The 18,037-nt window shown below is 49.1% G+C and overlaps 1 protein-coding gene and 1 long non-coding RNA gene across 4 annotated transcripts; one reads left to right on the top strand and one right to left on the bottom strand.

Moving 5' to 3' along the window:
- Positions 1-1,459: 1,459 nt before the first annotated feature.
- ASB8 (ankyrin repeat and SOCS box containing 8) lies at positions 1,460-10,653 on the bottom strand. 3 transcript variants are annotated; one of them, XM_065575969.1, is made up of 5 exons: positions 10,487-10,653; positions 9,071-9,232; positions 8,751-8,845; positions 4,924-5,028; positions 1,460-4,143 (listed from the first exon to the last, which is right to left on the bottom strand). In XM_065575969.1, the coding sequence occupies exons 3-5, from the start codon at positions 8,760-8,762 to the stop codon at positions 3,511-3,513; spliced, it is 750 nt and encodes a 249-aa protein (XP_065432041.1). In that variant the 5' UTR covers positions 8,763-8,845; positions 9,071-9,232; positions 10,487-10,653; the 3' UTR covers positions 1,460-3,510. The 3 variants fall into 3 exon arrangements, with proteins under 3 accessions (XP_065432041.1, XP_005291955.2, XP_042698135.2); XM_005291898.5 differs by lacking the exon at positions 8,751-8,845 and having other exon boundaries at positions 10,487-10,631; XM_042842201.2 differs by lacking the exons at positions 8,751-8,845; positions 9,071-9,232; positions 10,487-10,653 and adding an exon at positions 8,646-8,718.
- Positions 10,654-12,559: 1,906 nt separating this feature from the next.
- Positions 12,560-16,172, top strand: LOC135977084 (uncharacterized). The gene is made up of 2 exons (XR_010594440.1): positions 12,560-12,935; positions 13,543-16,172. It is a non-coding gene; the product is annotated as an uncharacterized LOC135977084 (long non-coding RNA).
- The last annotated feature ends 1,865 nt before the right edge of the window (positions 16,173-18,037 follow it).

Here is an 18,037-nt window from a genome sequence, read left to right as displayed (position 1 = left end):
GTTCCTCTCCCCAAAAAAGATTTTCCCAAAACACACTTACCCTTTTTCAACCAGCTCCGAGGTTGGCTTCTCCTGGCACTAGCTAAGCTGATGGCCCTCATGTCTCTTCTGACCAGTAGCTAAATACCCTGTGACATACTGAGAACCATCAGGTCCCATCATCCAAAGGGCAAAGGCTAGCTTCCCCTCCATTTTCAGCTGCTTCCCAAATAGGGCAAAACTCTGGGAGGATCTCAGAACATTGCTGGTCTACCGTCCAGCTTCATATTCGCAAGGAGACCGGCGTAACGAGAAGGGTCTTGTAGCACGTCTCTTTAGCACTGAACTAATTCTAGTCTGATCCTGGGCGCATCAGCGGCAGCCACACCGCTGAATGCAGCTGGTTAAGGAATGGAGTAGAGACACCAGAAGAGAGCAGTTTCCGGAGATGGGAAGGGATCCTGGAGCAAGTGGTTTAAGGATGGTAGATACAAGAGCGGGCTTGTTTGAAGAGAACGGCTGGAGGAGGTATAATGTAGACTGGGGACCTCAGAGTCACCGAGAAGGGGAAAGAAGGATTAAAGCACAAATATCAATGAGACCAAGTGAACGTCACTGGAATGGCCGGAGAGAAAGCAACAAGGAGACACTGAGTTATTCCTTAAAGGACTGGCTGGGATCTGGACAGTCACTCATTCTCCTAAGCATCCCCATGTGCCGAGCCACCTTTCTGCAGCTCGCTAACAGTAAGGCTCAGAAAGTTTTCGCAGGCAGCCTGCTCTTCGCTGTGTTTCTCCATGAGAACTCCTCGGAGAGCAGTCATTTTAGAGCTGATCTCGCTCTCCTAGAAATGCGGCGCTCGTTGCCAGAACAGCAAAAGGATTTGTGAAGAGTCTCAGGGCACGTCTACACTACACAACGAAGTCGATATACAGCCACCGCAGTAGTTCATTCGATTTTTAAGGTCCACACTAGCTCCTCTGGTCAGTGGTGTGCGTCCTCACCAGGAGCACACGCACGGATTTAACTGACTCTCCTCTCCCACCCCAATCCCTCACCAGGAGGTAGCCCAGGCTTGGGCTCCCCTCTCCCCCCACCCGCCTCCATCCCTCACCGGGCAGCAGGCCAGGCTCAGAATCTCCTTCCCTCAGTGGGTGGCGGGGCTCCAGCTGTCAACCCCATGGGGCAACAGGCAATGTAAGCAATGCAGCGCCTACACGTTCACTGCGTCAACCTAACTACACCGATTTAAGCGCTACGCTTCTCGTGGAGGTGGAGTTATTAGGTCGGTGTAGTGGGCGCGTTACATTGGCGGGAGCAACATTTTAGGGTAGACACTTACCGTTAGGTCCATGTATGGCACTACTCTGTAGCGTAGACCAGGCCTGAGTAACAAAGCCAATTTAATAGGGAGAGAATCCCAAAGTACCCAGACAGCATCAGTGAAAAGATAGCTAGCACAGAAGGAGCTGCTTAGAGCTGGTCTTGAGTGGTTTATTTTTGTAACTATAAAATACAGAGAGCAACAAGACAAATCACTACAGAAACCAGAAGTGGGGGGGGAGTGTTTCATGGTTCCCGGCAGAGTTTTATATACAGAAGCCCTTTCCAACAGCCCCTTTTCCTATTTTGGAACATTCTCCCTATTGGATGTTGTCACTCTGTGTTTCAGGGAACACCCCCATTGAAAACAGAGTCTTGTTAAAAACTGGGCACTGCCTGAGGAATTGCTGATCAGTTCTCCCTCCTGGAAGTGCTGCAAGCTCTCACACGCTGCCCTCAAAAAAATCAGTGAAATGGCGTAAAACCAAGTGCCAGACTTTAACCAAAACACCTTCAAACGTGTTAGTGAGAGTGAATATGTCACAGAAATCAAGTGCCTAGGATTACAAGCTGGGAACCCCTCCCATCGCTCCAGAGTACATTCACACCAGGCAGGACTGGAGATCAGTAGGGCAGGGCACCACCACCACTGGGAGATGCGAAAAGCATGTTCTCAGCAGGGTGATCTCCTGAAGCAGAGAAAAGCCCTCACCACGGAGCAGACTCGCACTGCACTTTGGCGTCTAGTTCTTTCACCAGAGGACTTGAACCATTTGAAGTGCAGGATTTTGAGAGGGGCTGTTCATTAGGACAGAGTGTGGTTGTTGCTGATTGTATTTTCGAGAGGGCGCATCCTTTATATTGTAAGAATCCCATAACTCTCCCCACTTTAATACCTCCCCCTCCCCAGCTCTACAATCACACCCACACAGCACTGCTTAATAGCCACCGTTACTGCAGTCGTGGGCAAGGACAGCTCCACTGGCGCCTTTCTGAAATCAGCCAGAGACGATGCAGTTCAGTGCTCCGGAAAGTGCTGCTAGATCCCAGCAGCAGTGTTGGCCGATACTCTTTCCTTACCGATTCCACAGCACTAGTGAGCCGGGAGACCTCTCTTACTGGTGCTACGGGAGCACCAAGGAGTCACACGCCCACCCCACCCTGCTCTCGGAAAACGTCTGCGTTGTTAGGAACACGTTTCAAATATCTCCTTCCCCCACAATTAAGAGCTGATGCATCTTAGAAATAATAAGTGGGGGGAGGGAAATCTCCCAGTGCATGTTGTGAAGGAAAAACCGGTGTCTCTCCAGACAGGGCTTACCTTCCCTACAGTTCTCCATCTCTGCTCATGACTCGGTTCATGACTCCCTCCATCCAGAGAGCTGGGTGCTGTGCTTTAGGCTTGGGGAGGTGCAGTGCGGAAAGCATTGATTAGAGATACAAACACTCTGTAGGAAGGAGCTCTCCTTCCAAGGTCTATGAAAAAATACAAACTGAATACGTGTGCTTGGGGTGGGAGCTACCACTAAAACTAACAAGTCTGCAAGCGGGAGTCCTGCTTTCTGCCTGGTTGACTCCGTCGAGACAGCACAGAAGCTGACTGGCACCAGCTCACTTCCTCCAAGAGGCAAGAGCAACCATGTGGGATTTTCCCATGCTCCAAGACTCCCTCTCGTACTTAATTCCTTCCAACAGGAATAGATCCCCCTTGCCTGCTCTCCACACCTAATTGAGAAGGCATCTAGCCCACCTAGTCTCCAGAAAGCAGGATGATAATTTGTCTCTCTGTGGCAGGGAAGGTGACGGATTCTGTTCAGCAATGTCTTGTGAGACGGCTGGTGGCTTGGTACTGAACTCGGAGAGAAATCCAGAGGCTGGAGATGGGGAACAGGTCCGTGCAGGAAGAAACAGCACAAGTATTTCCCCACACACACCTTTTAAGCCATCAGTAGTGCCAGCTGCCACCATGGAGGTCACCGTCCTGTATGGTGCTCTGGGTGAGACAGGAGAGGGAGCCCTAGAACCTGGAGTAATCTTGGATGGTGACTGGTCATCAGCTTGACCATCAGAGCGAGGAGGAGGAACCCAGTGTCTGTGATGTCACGGATCGAGTCACAAATCTAGTTATGTTACTGGCATCCCCATAAAGCATAAGGAATGGGGGGCAGTGAATCAAGCACAGAAATCCCCTAGAATTTTACCGCTCGCTTATCTAAGGAGCAACAGATATTCTTTCAGGGACTCAGGCAAAGGAAGCTCCTTCACTGCATCTGGCAGGAACTGGACTCCCAGGCTACACCGCAGGGCATAGCGAGACAGTGTCTTTAAGGTACCTGGGGCGGAGCAGAGCAGGGTCAGTTTTTCACACAGCTGCTGATCTCTCATAACCTCCCTGGGCATATTACCATTTTTTCTTAAATCAAAGTGTCCAATAGCTCTGTGAAGAAGATCAAAGCAAGAATCTTCTCGCTCGGTACCAAGTCCTCTGACCAACAACGCAACCAGCCTAGATATCGGCGTCTGGCCTTTCAAATTAACCACCCTGACCTCCGCTCCGAAATCCAGGAGTATGCTCACGCTCTCTAGGTTCCCCTTCATGGCAGCCCAGCTCAGGGGTGTGTCGTCATTATAATCCCGAGCATTAACCAAGGCGCCGTTCTCCAAAAGCGTTCGGACGCACTCTGCATTGTTTTTAAAGGCAGCCCAATGGAGGGGCGTGTCCTTGTTCCCATCCAGCGCACTGGGGTTTGCGCCGTATTCTAAGAGGATCTCAACGCAGGTCTCATCTTTTTCTGCTGCATAATGAAGGGCTGTTCGGTTGTACCCGTCAAGGGCGTTGACCTGCAGAGACAGGAATAGATTCTTGGGAGATGGGTATTACGCATTAACAGATCTTTGAGTGGGATTTGCAGAACACTCGGCATTAACATAACTCTGCTCCCAATGAAGTTGGTGAGAGTTTTACCAGTTTTACGCAGCATTAACTCTGTAATGCAATACTCTGACAACATAGGAATTTTCACCTCTGTTTTACAGAAAAGGAAACTCAGGCACAGGGGGGTCAGTGACTTGCCCAAGATCACACAGGAAGCTTGTGCTAAAGTCAATAACCTAACCTAGATCTTCAAACACCCCATCCTAGGCATTAGCCACAAAACCTCCTTCCTCCCCAAATGGGGTGTGTGTGTGTGTGTGTGTGTGTGTGTGTGTGTCTCTCTCTCTCTCTCTTAGTCAAACTGCAGACACACGCTCCCAAAAAAGGTAAGGAAAGACTTTCCGAACTGTGTAACATCAGCTGTGCAAGCTCTGTAAGTGCACATTTGCCAGACTAGGGCATAAGGCTGATGCCGTTAATACAAGTCACTGAACTATATACAAGTTCTGTACATCTACACAACTTTAAGCCTTTGTAGTTAAAATACATCCTTTCAAGATCATGGTACAGTAACTATGGTTCATTGAGAACTAGACGCACACCAAGACCGAAGGTTTTTTTTAATAGTTTGGCTGCAAGTTGATTTTCTTTCAAACTACAGAGCGTCTTTACTGTGGCTGCATCAGCTCCCAACTGAATGGCTCTCCTGTATCCAGTTTAAAGGAATGTTTTTTAAACCCTTTTACCTCCGCTCCTTTTTGCAGCAGTAGTTCAACACAATCCGCATCGGCAACCATACAAGCGCAGTGTAGCGGCTTCAGAATGCCATGCATACAGTTAACGTCGGCTCCCTGAGGAAAAACAGGGAATAGCGAATGGCGTTAGTAAATGCATCTATTCCGGCCCATTTTACATCATGGCCCCTGTCGCATACACATACCAGTTAAACAGGAGAGATTCCCACACCGGATGCTACATACTGAGATGGTTACAGTATCAATGGAACCTTATTATAAAGTGTTTCTAAACAGATGTTCCAAGCATATTAAATTCATGAGTAATAGGTAATTTTTTGTATTAGAACCTGCAACTCCGACCACTGTCTAGATCCTCACATCCAGGCCACAGCTAAATCTTGCAGCTTCTATCAGTGCCTTTGTAATTTACTCCCCTTTGTTGCTACTATGGCTCTGAAGAGGAGTTCTCTCCCCAATCCTAAGAGCTGCCCTTATCTCAAGCCGAGGACAAAGTTCAGCAACCCATGGCCCTAATAAACCTAATAAAACTGTGACACCAGTTAGCAGGAGCACTGAACCTCTATCATCATCCGATCCTGTTGAATGCACCCCCCACCCTCAGACCTCTAGCAGTCACCTGGCTGGGGATGGAGTCATACGATTCTCCTACTCTCAGAGCAGGCCCTGGGTCGAGTCTCCTGGTACTAACCATGGTTGTCTCAGCAGGTCTGACTTGGGCTCAGACGCTGCAGTTCTGTTCCCTTCAGGGCACCAATAGTGATAGCCAGTGACCACACAGCCTCCTTAAAGCGAAGTATCATTTACTTAAAACAAGATCGTTCTAGAGAAAACATCTTTAAAACAATAAAACAGAGTATACACAGGTCTAGCTTAACCTTTTGTAATGGGCAACTTCCAGTTCCGGCAAAACAAGGTCTGCAACTTGTTGGAGACAGGATCCTTGAAGCTAGCGGCTTGCCCCATTGTCTTTAGAGTGTGCACTTGGGAGTTCTTAGCTGTGCGCTCATGCACAAACGCCACTGAATTTGAGCGTTACAGGCATAACACAAACATTGCGCTACCCCCAATATAAGTTAGATCAATACGATCACCCAGGAAATTCTAATAATGTGCTATAAATTAACTTCCCCTCTAACCGGTCACATACAGTGTTCATAACATTATTACATATCAGCTCCGTGTCAGTCACAACTGGTATATGAGCCATCTTCCAAACAAACACGGGCAAGCAACTTGTATCAGCTGACGTTTCCTTCGGACTCAAGAATCGTTGGTGGCAATTTCATTGGACACTGAGAAAGCTGGCAGCAAGTTAGTTAACCCTTGACAAGTTCAGTTGCAGCCCCAAATTCTATTCCTGGATCGCCCTGTTTTATAGAGACAAGCCTCTGGTTCCATATACAGAGTCTGGCCTTCTGTTCATTTAAAAGGGGTTCCGGCAAAAGGCAGGGGTGGGCCCTATTCCTACTTTTCAATACTGCACCTGATCACTGGCAGCCGTTTGCCAGCAGCATCCAAGGATCTGACACATTAGCACTGGCAAACAAACTTATATAACGCAGCTGCCTCCCAGCTAATCTCAGGTTAAGGTGTGTCCTGCACCTGTATGATTCTGAAGTACGGTTCAGCTACAGAATACACTGCATGAAGCCAGGGATTCTGCCCACTTCAAAAGGCTTCCTTAATCACCAAGCTGATTTATGGCACTTTTGCTGGCCTTCCTTAACCTCGAAATCCCTGGGGATTAAAATAGCCCAGCGGCTGCCTGAATCAGTCAAGGCTAATCTGGACCCTCTGCCATTTTACAAGAAAGTGAGTAATCTGAAACTCTGACAAGTGCTTAGCCTCTTCCTTCGCCGTGGGCGGAGCCTATTTTACAGTTTAATTTTAAGACTAAGGTTTGGGAGAGTTTGACATTGAAGCGTTTGAACAATATGCAGAATCTCAGTTCTAGGTGCCTTGCTCTGGATCACTTATAACATAACTAAACAGCCCCCCACGCGCGCACACACAATTTTCTCCGCTTCTCCCATGGAGCCAGAAGTGACATGACATTCCCAAAAAAACAGCAAGGAGTCCGGTGGTCCTTAAAGACTAACAGATTTATTTGGGCATAAGCTTTCGTGGGTAAAAAACAGGGAATAGCGAATGGCATTAGTAAATGCATCTATTCCGGCCCATTTTACATCGTGGCCTCTGTCAAATGGCGTTAGGTGCATATGAAGAAGTGAGGTTTTTTACCCACGAAAGCTTATGCCCAAATAAATCTGTTAGTCTTTAAGCTACCGGACTCCTCCTTGTTTTTGTGGATACAGACTAACACAGCTACCCCTCTGATACATGACATTCCCATTGATCAACGCTGGAGAAAAGTAATTGCTAGTGGTGTGTAGGAGTCTGCTTGGCAGAAAGATTCTTCTCCATCTCATTGATTAGATGGCTGACTCATATTCCTTCCACACCCCTCCATTTCCTGATACATTTCTAAGTGCCCTTCATATTCTCTCTAAGTCTCCCCCAACACACACACACACACACACACACACACACACACACACCGACCAAACTTCTGCAGCAGCCCAAAATGACAGGAAAAAAGCTGCAAGTTTTTATTACGTTAAATAGAATGAATTACAATCCATACCATACTGCATTCGTTATTTGAATATTTTGATCAAACGCACTGGATCGGGAATGCTTCCCCAGGTATCTTACACGGGGGCAGATATTTCAGAATGATGGTATTTATCACTGACAATAGCAATCGGAGATAAAACTCGTTTTTAAATTGCAAGTTCTCACGTTAGTTGGTGTTTTTCTTAAAGCTCCACCTCCCGGAGCCCTGTAATTATGTGAGACTCTCAGCTTTTCTTAAAAGAAATGTTTCTAGCCCCCACAGTTATGGAGAAAAAGCTTGAAAAACATACCCCTCCAGGCTGAAGAAATACAAGGCACCAAAAAAAAAACCACCCCAATTTTTTAAAAAATCTCTCTATTTTTGGAGACCTGAACTTTTTGAACACTTCAGATTGGCAATATGACGGTGTGAAACCAGAGGCTAGAACAGAAAGTGTTCAATAACTAACTGTATTGGCCCAGTGATACATGTAATAAAGAAACCAAATGCAACAAGAGTAGCATGTAGCTCAGAAGACAAAGCGTCTTCTGCCTCCTGCCAGAGGCTGCATTCTCTGACAGGTTAAGGTAAACGCCAATTACAAGCCGGCTTCTCATCCACATGAGACATAGCCGCCGACTCCGTGGGTGCTCCGGGGTGGGGATTTGGGGAAGGAGTCCAATAGGGGCAGGGAGGGGGTTGGAATGGGGGCGGGGAAGGGGGTGGAGAAAGGGTGGAGTTGGGGGGGGGGGGGAGGCACGAGCACCCACCGGCACTGGAGAAAGTTGGCGCCTATGCATGGCAGGGCTGCAAATTGCCTGCTACAATCCCTTGTTTTAGTACCTCCATGTAGGATTTGGAAAGGGCTGTCTGAACCCTTTGTTTACAAATTCTCCTCTGTGAAGGTCTTTATATAGCATCCATCTTCATAGTGCCTTTGCCCTTAGGGAAGCAGTTTCACTCAGAGGTGAGATACAGATCAACAGAAGAGGATTTCTAGGGTGGAATATCTGGATGAGCTCTGCAACATAATTATGGGGCGCTGAGTATTAGACACAATGCAGCAGAGTTAAATTTGTGGTGTGAACCTTACCTCTATAATTTCCCTGAATTGTGTGTGTAAGTTCTCAGTTTCAGCATTTTGACGTGGCAGTATGACTTGATATCCGCCTAGCCACCCAATCAAGCTATACATTACCTCTGTTACCATAGTACTTGCAGATCCCAAACAAAATCAGAGCTCTGCTGCTCTGGACACCGTAAAGACATAGTGGGACAGTCTCTGCCCTGAATCTAGACAGACAAGACAAAGAATGAGGGGAGAAAGAAGCACAGAGAGGGTAAGCGACTTGCCCCAGGTCACACAACAGTGGGAGAGCCAGAAATAAAGCCAGGTTCATGCTCTAGCCACCGGTGCCTCTCATTCATACATACATACATACGATGAGCTAGAGATATACAGATAGAGAAGCACAAGCTTTCAAAACACAACACTAAAGCAACATAGCATTTACGTACCCTGCTGATAAGATCTTCAACATTATCATGTGGAAAAGATCGTATGGCTGTTATAGTCCGGATCAACCGCTCTGACAAGGAGTATTTACTCTGAATGCTCTGCATAATATACCACATACTGGAACTCAAGCTCCTTCAGTTAATTCACATGCTCTAAACCGCCTGGAAAGAAAACAAAAGTTTTAAACAAATTATTTCTCCACCCTCCTGCAAGCCACACACCAAGCATTATTCATCTCAGTAAGACGACTCGGTCTGCCCATGAGATTGGCCAGACTCCACTCCGTTTCCTAACAGCATTTATATCAACGATATTTGCTCTCTTTCTACGATTCTTTTTTAAAAGCTTCAAAACTAACAAACGTTTCCCCTTCAGACAAAGATCCTTTTAATCCCTGAATTTGAACAACTGCATGTCTGTGACCTTCCTATGTTTGCAGTTTTTTTAAAGCCAAAGACACTTACTGGTCATTTGTATTACTGTAATGCCTAGGGGCCCCAGGACCCCATTGTGCTAGACACTGTAAAATACAGAGCAAAATTACAGCCCCTGCCCTAAAAAGCTTCCAGTCCTACCATCTCCCCCAACCTCCTTCCTCTGATGGCAGGTAGCTCTCTGAGGCAGGATCTATAACTTCATAGCAGCCCGCAGCACACCCGGCAACTAGGAATCATGGCATCGTGCAGCAAGTGAAAGGACACCACAAGTGAGTGACACTTTCCAGCCTGAGCCCTTAATCTCTCTCTCACACTCACACACACACACACCTGCCTTCACCCGACACTAGTCTGTGGGGGTTAGAGAGAGTGGGGGTGATGGTCAAAGGGGCCAACAGGGGAAGGGAGGGAACAAGTAGGGCCTGGCTGGGGGGAGGGGGGAAGGAAAGGGGAACAGCAGAGGAAGATAAAGAAAGGGTGATGGGAGGCAGGGGGAGGAGGAGACAGGCAGGGGTGGAGATGATGGGGGTGGGGGTGACAGGCATTGGGGGAGGGGTGACAGGGGGACCGATGAGGCAGTGGGGGGGAGGGGGTGACGGAGCAGTTGGGAGAGGAGTGATGGAGCAGTGGGAGAGGGGGTGACGGGGACCGATGGGGCGGTGGGGGGAGGGGTGATGGGGCAGTGGGGGGAGGGGATGACGGGGGGGACTGACGGGGCAGTGGGGGGAGGGGTGATGGGGCAGTTGGGAGAGGGGGTGACAGGGGGACCGATGGGGCAGTGGGGGGAGGGAGGACGGGGCAGTGGGGGGAGGGGGTGACGGGGCAGTGGGGGGAGGGGGCGACGGGGGGGTGACGGGGCAGTGGGGGGAGGGGGTGACGGGGCAGTGGGGGGAGGGGGCGACGGGGAGGTGACGGGACAGTGGGGGGAGGGGGGAGGGGGCGGTGGGGGAGGGGGGAGGCGGGGCCTGGCTCACTCACCAACCCCGACAGCGCCGCCGAGCCCCGGACATAGGGGAAGTGGGTCCCGCTGTCGCCAACCGGAGGCGGAAACTCATCGGTCGGAAGGGAAGACAACTCGACTGAGGCAATGACGAAACAACGCGCGTGCGCATTGAAGGACTCCGACTGTTCTGCTCCAATCCCCTCCTCCCTCCCCCTGCAGGCCCCGCCCCTCACCCTGCTCTCCTCCTATCCCCTCCTCCCTCCCCCTGCAGGCCCCGCCCCTCACCCTGCTCTCGTCCAATCCCCTCTCCCTCCCCCTGCAGGCCCCGCCCCTCACCCTGCTCTGCTCCAATCCCCTCCTCCCTCACCTTACAGGCCCCGCCCCTCAACCTGCTCTGCTCCAATCCCCTCCTCACTCATCCTGCCCTGCTCAAGCCTCTTGGCCCAACCCCCTTTTGTCTGTCAATCCCAGGTGAGCCCGGTGTCTCTCCAGACGCCAGCTGGTATCCTAGGCTCCGGTCACCTCTCGGTCCAGTCCTTCCTCCTGCAGACCCAGGCAGAGTCCGCGTGTTCCACCTGCTGGAGTTTCCTTTTGTCAAGTCTCAGGGGGAGCCGTGTTAGTCTGGATCTGTCAAAGCAGCAAAGAGTCCTGTGGCACCTTATAGACGAACAGACGTATAGGAACATGCACTACATGCATCCGACGAAGTGGCTATTCGCCCACAAACGCTCATGCTCCTATACGTCTGTTCGTCTATAAGGTGCCACAGGACTCTTTGCTCCTTTTGTTAGGTATCAGTTGTTCAGTCCCTCGGGTTCCCATTGTCTTTCCGGGATCCTTCATTGATATGGGTCAGATTTAGCCATTCCTGACCCATTCAAGTCAGCAACAGTGATGTGACACAAACACCTCAGTCTCCTGTTCCGCCCCAAGAGCAGCTGTTTAGCCCTTTCACATCCGCTGGGTAGCAATCCATAGTCAAGTCCTTGCCGTCTATATCATTCATGGAAATAGTACAGAAAAATCCCATTTTGTCACGTATGTCAGACTCGTTCATCCTGCCGTTGCTTATTACTACTAATTGTTTGTATTACAAAAGGGCTTAGAGGACCCAACCAATAGTATTGCCAACCTCAAGGATTCCAAAATTATAAGTCAGGCCCCTATGAGATTTGCTTTAAAATAATGAAATTTTTAACAACAATAAATGGTGGGCGGTTTTTGTTTGTTTGTTTGTTTTTTTGATTCTTTAGGTTTCACATTTTCAAGCTTATCTCAGCAAGTATGCGGGCTAGAAACTTACCGAGCAGAGAGTCTCACATGATCTCATGACTCCAGGAGCTGGGGCTTTAAGGAAAAAAATCACACCACCAAGACCATGGTCTAATTGTGCCAGGCACTAGACAAATACATAGAAACAATCCTTGCTCTGCCAAGCATATCATCTAAATAGACAAGTCAGACAGAAGGTGAAGTGGTTTGTCCAAGGTCACACAGCAGATCAGTACCAGAACTAGGACTAAAATGATGGTCTCTTGACTGCTACACTACCCACTAGATCACACTGCCTCTTTCCTGTGTCCTCCCTGTCCCCTCCTCACACCCAGTTTGTCTCTTTTATCCACCTGTTGCATCTTGTCATCAATCTAGACCATGAGTAATCTGGGGCAGGATCTTGTCATGTACAATCTTGTATGTACAGTACCTAGCACAATGGCTCCCCAATTCCTAATTGGGATCCTAAGCGCTACCATAATACATAAAAGAAATAATAACTAGTGTGGGGCATGGGTGGCTTCCCAGCAGACCTGTTGGTAACCGTATCTGTGATGGTGGCCATGGAGCACCTGTGGGCAGCTGAAGCCAGTGGCTGGGCAACCAGCCTTGATTTAGCCACTGGCTCCTTGATCAGCCAGTAATGCTGCCTGCATCCTCAGCAAGCAGACTAGCAAGCACAGCAGCAGGACATGTGTCCCTGGTATTGCACTTTGCATTCAGTGGGCAGAAGGCAGATCTTTTTTTCCAGGTTTAACCACACAAATAAAGCCCCCGGCCTGCAATGCTCCACCCTAATTGCTCCATTGTTCAGGATTTTTCCTTCCTATCTAGGAAACGAAAGGGTTACAACCATAGAGCTCCCAAATCAGCAGGCTCTTAGAGGAGATGAGGAAGCATAGTGAGGGGGAGATTTAACAAAGACCTTCCTGTTCTCAGCCTCCCCCTGACACCAAGTGGCTGAGCCTTGCTGCTGGGACACCTCTCAGCTCCTTCTGCCTGCAATGGCTGGATCCCCTTCTCCACTGATGACCCCAGAAGGGGAGTAACGTGTCCCCATCCCAGAGCAGGAGCAGTGAGTTAGGAGGAGGCGTAGAGAGAAGCGGCCCCTCCCCTGGGAAAAGCAAAAAGGGAGGCAAAAAAATCATTGCCTGTGCTAAGTGCGGCAGAAAGGAGTATCGAACTCTGAGCCAGGCACCTCTTAATGAGGTGAGCTAAGAGGCAAGGATACAGAGGTGGCTGTCACTCTTGTCATGCCCTGTAGCGTGCTGTCTATCTTTAATAATAATCCCCGGCTCTTCTATAGCGCTTTTCATCAGTAGATCTCAAAGCATTTTACAGACGAGAACAATATCATGATTCCCATATTACCACTGGGGAAACTGAGGCACGGAGCAGCGAGGTGACTTGCCCAAGGTCACCCCAGGTCTCCCAAGGCCCAGTCCAGTGTGGTGTCCAGTACCCACCCAGGTTCAAATAAGTGAACATGGTCCATTCTCGAGAAACTCAAAAGCAGTTTGAAACCACAGCTGCCCTGGTGCTGCAGTGACCACGTACAAGGTTCCTCTGGGGCTGCTCTAAGTTACACCAGAGTGTGGCCAGGCCCCGAATACAGGATGTGCGGAGGTGACTTCGGTACCTTTGCCCTGCCACTGCACAGGAATAGAGTAACTGAGGATCGGGTGCCCAGTGTGTTTAGATGGGATGCAAATCAAAGATTGCTCCCACCTTGCTCTTCTGGGGGGGGATTCGGCTCCAGAGCTGCAGTATCAAAGGGTTTGTTTCCCAGCTTAAAACGTCTGTCTCTCACACACAGGAAGTGACTCGTGCCAGGACGCTCTTTCTATTCCAGCAGATGTTGGAGTCGCTAATGGCAACAAGGAGGTAGATCATCATCCAGTAGGCCCTGACGAGGCAGAACCACGTAGCGTATTGGGCAGAAGGTCCAAAGAGAACCTTGCCCAGCGTCCTTGCCAAGGAGAAGCCTGTGAGGACTGACACAGGTCGGAAAGGAATCAGACAAGCCATCCAGAGAAGAGTCAGGGGAAATCTGATCTGGCTGAAAGGGAATGCAAAGACCTCCTCGCCCACCCTGCGAGCCACGAAAAGGAGAAGGCCTACAAATGTCTGCAGTGTGGGAAAAGCTTCTATCTGATCGCGGCCCTCATTGGACACCAGTTAATCCACTCAGGAGACCGAGCCTACCAGTGAGCTCGCCCCTGGTGCATCACAGGAGGACACACGCTGGAGAGAGGCCCTACCGATGTGCTGGCTGCGGGAGGAGCTTCAGCCAGAGCTCACATCTGGTGTACCACCAGGGGACCCACACAGGAGAGCCACCCTATGAATGTGGGGAGTGTGGGAAGGGCTTCTACCAGACCTCGCACTTCGTATAACACCAGAGGACCCACATGGGCGAGCGGCCCTACAAATGCCCCGCATGTGGGAGGAGCTTCAGCCTGAGTTCCAACCTTCTGAAACATCAGAGGATCCATGTGCGAGACAGACCCTACAGATGCAGCCAGTGTGGGAAGAGCTTTGGTCTGAACTCAAATCTGATCAAACATCAGAGGGTCCACACGGGAGAGAAACCTCATCTCTGCGCCGACTGCGGGAGGAGCTTCCGGTGCTGCTCCGCGCTCATCCAGCACCAGAGGACCCACACGGGGGAGTGACCCTACAAGTGCACCCAGTGTGGAAAGTGCTTTAGTCAGAGCTCCAACCTGATCCAGCATCGACGGAGTCATGTGGACGAGGGACCCGATTCCCCTCCTTAATGTAGCAAATTCCCAGACTGGATCAGCCCCAAGGTCCATCTAGCCCAGTGCCCTGTCTCTGACAGTAGCTAGCACGAGAACCCCACAGCAGGCCGATGTGGGATAATCGGCCCTCCCATTAAGGGATGATGGCCGTATTATTTGGACACGTAGGGGGAAGCTTTCAAAAGCATCCGAGAGTCCGTGGAACTCGTGCTTCTAAATCTGTTAGGTGCGTCTAAAAATCTCCTCCTGACCATATATTTTAGAGACATTTTTATCTTCTGGTTTCTTGCCTTCTGCTCCCATAGAGAAGCTGAGCTGTGGGGCGGGGGGGATTTGGATCAGCCCATAAGGCAGCCCAGGAAATCAAGGGCAGCAGAGGAGTGTATTCAGATCCTTTCTCTCTGTTATGAGATGAGTTACTGCAGCAGCAGCCAGGTGGGTGGAGCTCAGCAGTGATTTCTGGGAGGGCTAAACCTGAAAGCAGAACCACAAGGGTGGTAGGGTGGGCAGCCAGACTGGTACATCATTTAATAAAGAGGCAACAGCAGGAAGAGCTGAAACATGGCTGGGTCAGGATTCCGGAACACCAGGAACTGGTCTCTTACAGACCTGGGCGTATGGCGTGTAAGTGCCCGAAAGGACAAAAAAACAGAGAGATCTTAGCAAAAACTGGGCAGTCACGCTTAAGTTTGTCACCAGACTGTGGGTAAAGTTCTACTGGACCAGGGAAAAGAGACAACGCAATCCCCCTTGATCTCAGCTGTATGGAGCACGGCGGACATGCAGAGCAGATGAACCAGTCGGGATGGTTTTGAGGTGGCACATGACAAGGATATTTGGGGCCAGATTTTCAGTGTGTTGGGTGCACGCTGGGTCTTTTACTCGTTTGCAAATTTGGCCCATCGCGGTTTGTAAAACCTGGCCCTTCTCTGAGTACCTCAATGGGAGTTGAGCTCATTTGAAAATCTGACCCTGGGTTAGTTTGAAGAGGTCTTGAAATGTTTCTGAATTGTTTTCTCCTGAGCTGTGTGCTTGAAGGAAAGCCAGGTCATAGTCTACCCGATTGGGTGTAATGATGATGCCCAGGCATGGCACACTGAGAGTAAAGTGTGATCCGGGGCACTAAGCATTGTGTTGTTTGCCTTGCAGACAGTTTCCAAGCGTTTTGGGAGGGGAAACGTAGAGCGTAGGAACACGGAAATTCCCAGACTGGCTCAGACCTGAGGTTCATCTGGTCCAGTATCCCGTCTCCACCAGCAGCTACTTCAGAGGAAGGTGTAAGAACCGCACAGTAGCAGATGAAGGATAACCTGCCCCCACATTAGGTCTCTAACAGAGAGCTGTTTAAGTCCTGAAGCATGAGATTTAATAGCTCCGCTCATGTCAGCAGTCACTGTTCTAATGCTGGATTTTTTTTTGTTATCTGTGTAAATATCCATTCCCTTTTTGAAGGACTCATTGGAATTTTAGAGTGAATTCCCCACTTGTGTCCAATGTCATTTTACTTGGATCAATCACTAGGCACCCTCATATTATCCTTATCACATGCAAAAGGGGGGAGCAGCACAGAAACCATAGAGGAGGATCTGCTAAAGGCTCATAGCTTTGTGACGTTACAGAAAGTCTTGGATTTGGGGTTCTTGCCTTCTTGCTTATTGGATAAACAAACCTATCACTTTTTCAATGTTCCACTTGTCGTCGTCTTTCTTTCCTGGGTCTCGGGTGGTCTTGTTATAAAGGGCAAAGGCTGAGATTTTCCAAGATGCCTAAGGAAGGACTTTCATGTTTTAGGTCTTGTCTATCACAAAATTTGTGGGAGCTGAGCTGCGTCTGTGGTATACAGGAGGTCAGAACGATCATCACAATGGTCCATTCTGGCCTCGGAATCTATGAAAATAATAGTAACCAGCTCTTACGTAGTGCTTTTCATCCATAGATCTCACAGTGCTTTATAAAGGATGGCAGTATCATTATCCCCATTTTACAGATGGAGAAACTGAGGCACAGAGAAGAGACACAACTTACCCAAGGTCACTGGTAGAGCTGGGATGAGAACTCGTATCTCCTAAGGCCTAGTCCAGGGCACTATCCACTATGCCACACTGCCTCCTAAAGCTTGTATGACTGTAGATAAAGTGGCAAAAAAAAACACACACCCCCAGTGTATACAGTATAGCTTATTCCCATCTGGACCAGCTCTTGAGGGACAACATGATCCTCCTAGTAGAGGACTGGACCCCAAATTTTCCCCTTACTTACACGAGTGGAAATCAGACTTTTCTGGTTTTCCAGATTTCCCCCAAATCAATAGGATTCTGCGCCTAGAACATTCCCTGAGATTCTGGACTTGATGGGACGTGGCATTCAAAAGCTATCGCATGACCGATGGAAAGACAAACAGGGAAATGCCACTGAGTTGTGTACAGAGCTTCCCTTTGCTCGACCAAAAATCAACAAAGCCTTAAAATGCCCCTCTCCTATGATGCCTGCGGAACACTAGACAAAGGCTAGACAGCTGGTGTGGGGATCACATTAAATCCAGCTTTGACAACCCAGGGGAAAGGAAGTGCCTCCCAAAATCATGAGATTGGCTAAAAAATCCTGGGATTAAAAAAAATTAGGGTTAATTTAGAACCTTTAGGAGTCATGTTTTTCAGTTTTTCTCTATTACTGCGAAGGTTAGAAACAAACTTGATTTTTTTAATGCAAACTGCGATTCACACCGAACCCCATGACTCCAAGAGCTGGGGCTTTAAGAAATCCCAACTATCGGATGAGTCTCTGCGCACTGCACTGTTACCCTAATTGTCTCCTCCCTGCCCCGACTGTTGGGGTATGTCAGGGTTAAGTAAAGACTTGGGTAACTGCTATCATGGTAATAGCGAGTAAAAGCACAGGCAGGCACTGTTTCTTCACTTGATAGATAAAGGTGCCATCCTTCCCCCTTCCCTTCTGCGTGTTAAGGACAGATAAGCGTTGCAGCTGCATAAGGAAAGTGGTTGTCTGAAGGACCCCTTTGTGTGAAGAAGTGTTATCTTCCCCCCTCCCTTCCTCTCCCAGCTACATAAATGAGCTTGGGGTCATGGCCTTTTCCTCCCTCCCCTGTGAACTTAAGGGAACTTGTGGCTACAATTATTGAAAAGAAATGTATCTTCAAGGTAAAAATGTCTGTATGCTTAATGCTGTAAACAGTAAACAGGGGCGGGGATAATTATATTCAGTATATAGCTATTAATATTCATTAGATGGGCATTCATATGTCATCACAATTTGTGGAAAGCAATCCACAATGAAGTTCATAATCCAGTCCTCCAGCTTTCCAGGAAGTCGGTGGCCTTCCTGGAAAGGAGATATTAAAGCCTGGCTAGCCGCATGTCTGGAGTGTGCCCGACACCAGCCAGCCCCAGCTGGTCACAAGGGAAAGCTCATGGAGCGACCCTTAACTGGTCCCTGAGAAAGAATACAGATGGATTGTGTGGGTCCCCTTCCCCGCACTAAAGCTGGGTATCGATTCATGCTGGTAATAGTAGAGGCATTCAGTATATGGGT

The sequence above is a fragment of the Chrysemys picta genome, chromosome 22 (genome assembly GCF_011386835.1).
Source record: "Chrysemys picta bellii isolate R12L10 chromosome 22, ASM1138683v2, whole genome shotgun sequence".
Lineage (NCBI taxonomy): Eukaryota > Metazoa > Chordata > Testudines > Emydidae > Chrysemys > Chrysemys picta.
The sequence above is the reverse complement of the archived record's forward strand: the minus strand, read 5'-3'. Positions and strand labels throughout refer to the sequence as shown.

Excerpts from the sequence above, each read along its gene's own strand:
- ASB8 (XM_005291898.5), bottom strand. The coding sequence starts at position 9,187 with ATGTGGTATATTATGCAGAGCATTCAGAGTAAATACTCCTTGTCAGAG. Across the intron at positions 5,029-9,070 it reads TTGAAGATCTTATCAGCAGG|GGAGCCGACGTTAACTGTAT; the intron begins GTACGTAAATGC and ends GTTTTTCCTCAG. Across the intron at positions 4,144-4,923 it reads TGCTGCAAAAAGGAGCGGAG|GTCAACGCCCTTGACGGGTA; the intron begins GTAAAAGGGTTT and ends CTGTCTCTGCAG.